At 57.6% G+C, this 7,921-nt stretch overlaps 1 protein-coding gene across 1 annotated transcript; it reads left to right on the top strand.

The window, feature by feature from the left end:
• Positions 1-29: 29 nt before the first annotated feature.
• LOC122155852 (maestro heat-like repeat-containing protein family member 2B) lies at positions 30-7,222 on the top strand (the record flags this gene model as incomplete). Its single annotated transcript, XM_042810135.1, has 21 exons — positions 30-110; positions 443-562; positions 710-817; positions 1,007-1,166; positions 1,294-1,334; positions 1,511-1,652; positions 2,062-2,114; positions 2,444-2,551; positions 2,834-2,953; positions 3,115-3,237; positions 3,372-3,527; positions 3,749-3,871; positions 4,167-4,246; positions 4,650-4,785; positions 4,906-4,998; positions 5,385-5,480; positions 5,640-5,763; positions 5,966-6,075; positions 6,460-6,612; positions 6,846-7,000; positions 7,103-7,222. Coding segments are annotated over 21 exons (2,334 nt in total), but the record flags the coding sequence as incomplete, so codon positions are not given.
• Between the last annotated feature and the right edge of the window lie 699 nt (positions 7,223-7,921).

Genomic DNA, 7,921 nt, shown 5'->3' with positions numbered 1-7,921 from the left:
TGTGGCTCCGCTCATGCTTCTGTGCATCTCTTGCAGAGCCCATGATGGCGGAGATGCTGCCCCAGGTCGTCGAGGCTGTGCAGCGTCTGTGCAGCGACCCCAGCATCCGGGTGAGCTGGTTTGGGAAAGGAAAGTGCTGTTGGGGTGGTGGCGCTGCTGCCAGCACGGGCAGGGCTGGGGTGACTAGAGAGGTGCTGGGGCATTGGCCACACGGTCATGATGGCTCCTGTGGGGAGAGCAGGCAGAGTGGAGCGGGCAGGTCCCTGTGCTGTGCACGGAAAGTGCACAGCCTGGTGCTAAGGCCTGGCCCTCACCTCAGTAGCTAAAGCCTCTCCACTGCTCTTGCTGTCTCTGCTCATGCCCAAAGGGCTGCCCCGATGAGCAGGTGGCTTCCCTTTGCCTTCTGACCAGGAAAATCACACCCATAATTGACCCCTTGCAGGTGAGGACGGCTATTCTGTATTTCATCAAGGATCTGCTCAGTTCGAACACCCGGAGCTGCTCAGCCTGGGATGTGGTGGGGCACATCTTCAGGGAGTTCAGCCGCGCCACGGGAAGAAGGGTAAGGGCAGTGGGCAGCATCTTCCTTTGGAAGACCCGTGCTGCTCAGAGGCTGCTATACAGAAGCACCGCTGGGGCCACACCTGAGCCTCCTGAGAGGCTCCTGAGAACTGAGCATAACCAGTGTTTCAACACCACTGTCGTGCAGGCAGCCGGAGACCTTTCTGCCCGGGAAGCCCAGGAAGAAGGAGCTCTCCAGGAGCTGTGCATGGACGTCCTGGGATCACTGGACGTCTCTGTGAGAGGGATGTCCAAAGTAAGTCACGCTCTGCCCTGCTGCTGCTCCCTGCCCTTGCTCCACGTGTTCCTCGTCCCATTCCAAGACCCCAGGTCTCTCCTCCAATGTGCTCTGAAGCACACGGGACTCGGGGAAATTCACAGAGGCCTCTTCATCTCTGAGCAGAAGCAGGAATGCTGACCTGCTCAACTGCCTCGTTCCCTACAGCTCCTGTGGCCGCGGCTGCTGCTGTTTGTGGTGCCAGCGCAGTACACAGGCATGCTGATCCCAGTCTCCCGCTGTGTCTGTGCCCTGGCTGAGAGAGAGGAGCTGACAGGACGGCGCGTAGAACATCTGGATCCCCATTTTGTCAGCTCCATGTTTCAGGGTAGGAGCAAAAACTCCCCCAGTGGGCTCTGCTGACCTGTGGTAGCACCCAGAAGGGACAGCGGAGGTGCGCGTGGCTGGGCACGCAGTGTCTTGGAGTCTTACTCAGCACTTTTTTCTCTTTGCAGGCCCACTGCTGACGCCCCAGACACTGCTGGCACGACTGCTGGTGAGTAGATGCTCCAGAGGCCGGTGCCACGAGCAGCCGGGAGGAAGCAGTGTGGCCATGGGCAAAGCTGTTGGCTGCTCCTTGCCTGCCAGAGCAGAGCCAAGCTGCTTCCATCCTGGGGGGAAGCCGTTGCTCTTGCTGCAGAAGTGACCCTGCTTTTTCTTGCTCTCACTCAGGTGGTGGCAGGCAGCCCTGTAGCAGGCAGCAAACTCCAAGCTGCTGCCTTACTGCTGATGAAAAACCTCCACGGCAGGTTCCACAGGGCTGTGGGGGCCATGTGGGCTACTGAGATCCCCCTGCTGCTGCAGTGTCTTGAAGGTAAAGTACTGGAGGGGAAGAAGAGGCAGAGGCAGGGAAGGGAAGGGGGGGAGTGAAAATGCAGCTCTGTAGCATGGCAGAGGGGAAGCACTGCCTGCAGCCCAGTTCTTGCTCTGCTGCTCTTCCCATTCCTGGGAGTCAGCCCTGAGGCCCAGGGACCTATCCCACCAGAGATCTGCCCGTTCCAGGACATGGATGGGCCCTTCATGTCCCCTCAGACAGCAGCCTTGGAGCACTTAGTTCCCTGTTCCTGTGGAGGCAGTGTTTGTGGGGAGGGACAGGTCACTGTGGAGGGGGTGCAGGTCCCAGCTTGGCAGTGCCAAGTGCCCAGGCCAAGCCAGCTTTGCAGCAGCTCTTCTTCTGTGCCTTGATCCCAAGTAAGGGTCTTTGTCTTCCTATTGCTGTGCAGGGAGAAATGAGAGCTTCCCGGACACTGCCGAGTTGGAGCGCCGTCTGCTAAAGGTACAGCATTGCCGGGAGGCGCGGTGCAGAGAAGTGCTTGCCTGCCCCAAGTAGCCCCGCTCCCACGTGAGCCACTGTGGGGCAGGAACAGCCTCTCAAGCGCTGCTGCGGAGCGGCCGCACGCCTTTGTGGCGCTGCCTCTTCCGCTCTGTGCCAAGCCCAGGGGGGTCTTAGGAGAAGAGGGCGGGTGGCTTTAATGGAGGGAACGCTGGGGGAGCTGGGAGAGGCACTGTTCTTCCAGGCACCTCTCCCCAGAGGGCTGCAGCAACTTGGGAGTGAGGGAAGAGGCAAAGGGCAAGGGAACATTGTCTTCTCCTGTTCTCCAACAGTTCCTGAAGGCGTCGCTGGACACAATAGAGGAGAAGGCATGGATCGAGGCCCTGAGCTGTGAGCTGAGCCAGCGGCTGAGCAGCTCTGCCAGCAGCTCTGCAGAAAAGGTGAGTTCCCCCCGGCTCTACCCAGCGGTGCAGCTGCAGGTGTCCAGCTGGGGCTGGGGCTGGGGCTGCGGCTGGTGCTCTGCCCACGCGGGATGCTGATGCTGCTTCCCCAGTCTGTGCCCCCCAGAGGCCTTTCCCTGCAATCTGCCCAGGGATGGCTAAAGCTCGGCCCCGCAGCTGCTCTCAGCAACCGCCAGGGAGCTTGGCTCCTTCCCACCTGGCCCTCCACCAGCACGTTAAGCTGCTGCCACATCTCAGCTTCTTCCTTCCCTTCCCGTGCAGTCGTTCCTGTACAAGGCTCTGGGCACGGTGCTGGGATCCTGTAAGGGAGTCCTCCACGTGCAGGAGAAGCTGCTGCAGCACCTGGAGGAGGCAAATGCAGAGGAGCCACGTGAGGCCCAGGTGAGCTCTCCTCTCCTCCAGCTCCTGCGAGCATCCCTGCTCTGGCCCTGGGGCAGAGGCCTTCTCCTGGCCCTGCTCCAGGCCTTTCAACCTCCGCACTGCTGTAGATTGAGGCCTGTAGATTCAGGCCTGTGCCAACGGCCCCTTGTTCTTTTGTGCAGGGAATCATCTCTCTTCTCAGCCATGCTGCTGAGAACAACTTCCACACAGTCCTGGCCACGCTCACCATGTTTGCGTCCAGGCTGTGCAAAGGCCGCAATGCCAGGATTTCCAGGCGCAAGAAGGTAAAGCGTTACGGGTTTCCATCTTGGCATTCTTCTGCCTTATTTTCCCTGCAGCTCCTGCCTTGGGAGCCCAGGTGCATCGCGGGGCACTGGGGGCCGTTAGCGAGTGTCTCAAGGCATTTCTTCCCACACAGACGGAGCTGGACAGCACGAGAGCTCATGCCACACGCAGCGCTCTCATGCTGGCCCACGGCAGCGTGGCACTGCGTGCCTCCAAGCAACAGCTGCTCGCCCACCTGGAGGGAGACATCGTGGGCAACGTCCTGATGCTCTACAGCTGCAGCTGCCGGGTGAGAGCTCAAAGCGTGCCAGGGTGTCAGAGCGCCCAGCTGCAGCCTTTCCACATGGGGGGATGCTGAGATGGGCCTTCCCTTTCCAAAGGACCCTCGGGGAACTGTTTGTGCCCAGATAAAGATCCAAGCCCTTCCCTTAGTGTTGTCTCCCCGTGTGTCCCTTGCAGCCCTTGTCCCTTCCCGCAGTTCAAAGAACGTTCTTCTCTCTTGCTCCTCAGGACTTGCAGAACAACCTCGCGCTGGTGCAGAGCATCACCGACTGCAGCTCTGCCTTCCAAGCTGTGGGTGGTTCTGCAAGCTTTAACCCCTCCTTGAAGAGCAAGCTGCTGGAAATCCTGATGGTGAGTGCCTGGAGACAGGGCTGTCTGCAGAGGAGTTCTGGGCTGCGCCACAAGGCTCGCTTCCCTGGGGGCATGCAGGTGTCCAGCAGCCACACGTCTCCAGCTGGTGGGGACCTTGGGTGCTGGCAGGCAGCGGCTGGGCAGCGGGCTGGCTGCACCAGCTGCTGCATCCTGCAGCGCTTCCATGGGAAAGTGATGGGGCTGGTGTGTGGCAGTTGTGCCTGTCTTGGGGCCGGGTGGAACAGCTCTTGTGTGCCCCTTGCCCACTTTGACACTGTCTCTCTGGGACTTGCAGGACCTGATGAAGAAGTATTACTCGGGCATGCCTGTCTCCCCAGTGCCTCTCAAGGTGGTTCTGGCCCTGGAGCAGCTGAGGTAAGGGCTGAGGTTGCAAGACAGGATGGTGATCCCCATTTTGGGTAGCTCCTGAGGGCCTGGAGGGGTCGGGGGGGAGGAGCCACATCTACAGGAGAGACGGCTGGGCTGTTGTGCCCAGCAAAGCTGAGGTTCTGGGCAGGGAGAAAGGCCCTGGTGCTCCTGTCCCCTGGCAGGGAAGAGAGGGAGAGCTGGGGTCTCCTTCCCTCCAGAGCGGGAGGTGGTTCACTGCTGCCGGGGAGGAGGTGGGCGCTGCTGGAACTGAAGGCAGTGCTCAGCAACATGAGCTGGGTGGGGGTATTGGCTTTGTAGCTGTCAATGAGGAGAAACTCAGATGTTGTCTGAACCAGTCTGGAGAGGTAAAGAGCCTTTCTGATTTCTCTTCCTGTTTTCCTCCTCTCAGCAAGCTGAAGCCCTCTTCTGAAAGCAAGGACCTGCGTGAGATGTTGGTCCTGTGCTGCAAAAACATCGTGACACACCCTTCAGCAGAGATGATGCTGAAGATCAGGAAGTCACAGCAAGCAGCACAGTACCTGCAGGTAACCTGCCGTAACTTTCCCGGCCACCTCTCGGTCGGAACCCTACATACCTCAGCACACACGACCTCTGCTCTGGCAGCAGCCGTGATGCTACACGTCACTCCCCTCTTCTGCTTTCAGCTTCAGCAAACAGCACTGAAAGCTCTGGGCCGGCTCATGGTGGTCCTGCTGGAGACAGAGCCCAGCGGCGGCTTCTTCCAGAACATAGTCCATGTGAGTATGCGTGGGGCAAGGGAGAAAGCATGGTGCCTGTCAATAGCGGGGGCAGAGATCTGGGGACTGAGAGGAGGATCAGAGGGGGAGAAATCTCCTGGTGACGTGCCAGCTCACTGCAAGCTGAAATGGGCAGAGAAATGGGCCCTGCAGGGGGAAAGCAGGAGCCAGCCCCTGGAGGCCACAGCCGAGGAAAAGCTCCTGGGTTAGGAGGCAGGAGTGTCTGCAGAGAGCGGGGCGGCAGTGCCGGTGCTCAGTGAGGCAGGAGGCCACATGGAGCAACAGGGCAGGCCCTAAGGGAAAGTGCTGGGAAAGGAGGGACAGGGAGAGGGGTGGCAGGAAGGGAAAGAAAAGACATCCTCAGTGAGACAGATGCTCTACCCCAGGTCCTGCAGAAATCCATGGTATCAACCAACGTGTGGGAGCGCGAGAGGGCCCTGCAGACCTGCTCCCAGCTGCTGGCTGTTTGTGAAGAGCTTCAAGTGAGTAAAGAGCCCCACCGCATGCCCCCTGCTCCCTCCCCAGCGAAGGTGAGCCCCGCCCAGCTGTGCATGCTGTGTCACGGTGGGAAGACACAGATGGGAGAAGCTGGGGAGAGCTGGGGCCGTCTACAGCTTTGTTCCTGCCTCTCACCCCTGCAGAGAGGAGATGCCTGTGAGCACTTTGGCTCCTTGGTGGGATTGCTGGCGCCTCTGACGTGTGACCCCATGCCTGCATCCCGCCAGCTGGCCGTCACCTGTCTGAGCTCCCTTCTGCGAATCCAAGGTGAGTGGAGCAGGCGTGCTCCAGCCCTCTGCCCTCCTCCGTAGCACTACCAGAGCCCCACGGGCTGGGCCCCCTTGACAGGAGGGAGAGGCACCGTGCACAGCTCTCTTCTTGTCCCCACCCTGTCCTCTGTCTTTCCCCCGTGGAAAGCAGTTTCATTTCCAGAAGCATGACTTCCCTTTTCTCCCTGTGCTCTTTCCAGCCAAAGCGACCAACACAGACATCGAGACGGGTGACATCGGGAGCCTGTGCGAGGGCCTGCATGCCTGCAGCATCGCCTCTCAGCTCCAGACCACATCCAAAATGGCCATGGTATGTGGACCCAAGAAGGGGTGGTGTGATCTCTGTGGGTAGGCTTCTGCACGACCCTGTGCAGCTCCCAGCCTCTCACACTGTTTCCAAAATGAGCCGTTACCCTGAGCCCTGTTTTCTCAGCAAGTAGCGGGAGGCTCTGAGCTATGTCTGGCCTTCAGGCACCCAGTGCAAGGCTCTGACTCCATGATGTGCGTTTGTGTGTGTGAGTGCACTTGCATGCATGTGTGATTGTGGCTGCTGGGAGGTAGGCTTTGCATGTAAGCAAACACCATGGGTGCAGAAGCTGAGAGAAGGCTCAACCGCCTTCCGTATCAACAGCAGGGTACAGACAGCTGCAGCAGAGCAGTGATGAGATCTCCCCGGCTTCTCATTTCTCTGCAGATCGTGTGCAGGAACTTCCCCCTAGAACGCACCGTTGACTTCATGACTGCCATCAAGGAGACGATCCGGAAAGCCAACGGAGTGCGTGTGCGTGCTGCTGGGAAGTGGATGACCACCTTCCTGCAGATGCACGGGAAGGACATCTGTTGGAACGTAAGAGACTTTCTTTCACGTGTCTTGGACTTTTGCTGGCTGTTGCACTATGACTTGTGCCGTTTGCCCCTTGTGCTCAGGGCACGGAGACCAGGGTAGCTGGCATGAAATTCAGGCTTAGGACTTGGCAGCACGTCAAGGGAGCAGGCACTGCTCATGCGCTGAATGTCCATGGTTGGGCCCTGCAGAGTGCAGGATGCAGCAAGTCATTCTTTCTCCTCTTCTTCTCTCAGGTGCCTCCGATCCTCTACATCCTGCGCAGCATCACATCGTTTGCGCAGCAGAGCACGTTCCTGCCCTTCCTGTGCCAGGCGGTGGTCATCCTCACCCGCTGTCACACTGAGGCCGTGATGAGCAACTTCTCCCGGCCGCTTGGGCCAACGGACAGGTACTGGCACTCCCGCCTTTGCTGTTGCTGCAGAGGGATGTAGGGAGGAGGCAGCTTTTCTTTTTGGTGAATAGTCTCAAGTTGCGACTCTACTTTTTCTAGTGAGACATGGAGGAGAATAAGAGAATTTTGTCTTCAGCGATGGAGCCAATAGAAAAAAGAAGAAAGGATAAGAAAGGAAGGGAGGAGAGGAAAGGAGCAGGGAAGGAAAAAGGGAATGAAAAGGGAAATTTGAAAGGAGAAAAGGAGAAAAGGAGAGAAGAGAACGAGAAAAGAGAAGATGAGCTTCAAAATTGTACTATTTATTATAAATAAATAAATAAAAACATACATACATAAATACATAAATAAATAGTAGGTTTTTTTTTTTTTTTTTTTTTTACCAAGTCTTTATTTCAATAGCTGCTGTCTCTTCTCCATACCAGTTACAGAATCACAGTCACCAAATGTCAGGGATTGGAAGAAACCTCAAAAGCTCATCTAATCTAATCCCCCTGCTGGGAACACCTAGATTAGGTCACACAGGAATGTGTCCAGGCAGGTTTTGAACGTCTCCACAGAGGGAGACCCCACAACCTCTCTGGACAGCCCGTTCCAATATTCTGTTACCATCACCATGAAGTTTTTTGTCTAGCATTCATGTGGAACCTCTCATGTTCCAGCTTGTACCCATTGCCCTTATCCTGCCACTGGATGTCACTGAGAAAAGCCTGGCTCCATCCTCCTGACAGACATCCTTGACATATTTATAAGCGTTCATTAGGTCACCTCTCAGTCTCCTCCAAGCCAAAGCTTCCTCAGACTTTCCTCGTAAGGGAGATGCTCTGGTCCCTTCATCATCTTTGTGCCTCTGTGCTGGACTCTCTCAAGCAGTTCCCTGTCCTTCTTGAACAGAGGGGCCCGGAACTGGACACAATACTC

This window comes from Centrocercus urophasianus, unplaced genomic scaffold (genome assembly GCF_019232065.1).
Source record: "Centrocercus urophasianus isolate 14NV4802_14NV808 unplaced genomic scaffold, USGS_Curo_1.0 seq_12, whole genome shotgun sequence".
Lineage (NCBI taxonomy): Eukaryota > Metazoa > Chordata > Aves > Galliformes > Phasianidae > Centrocercus > Centrocercus urophasianus.
Note: the sequence above shows the minus strand (reverse complement) of the source record. Positions and strands in the feature narration are given on the sequence as shown.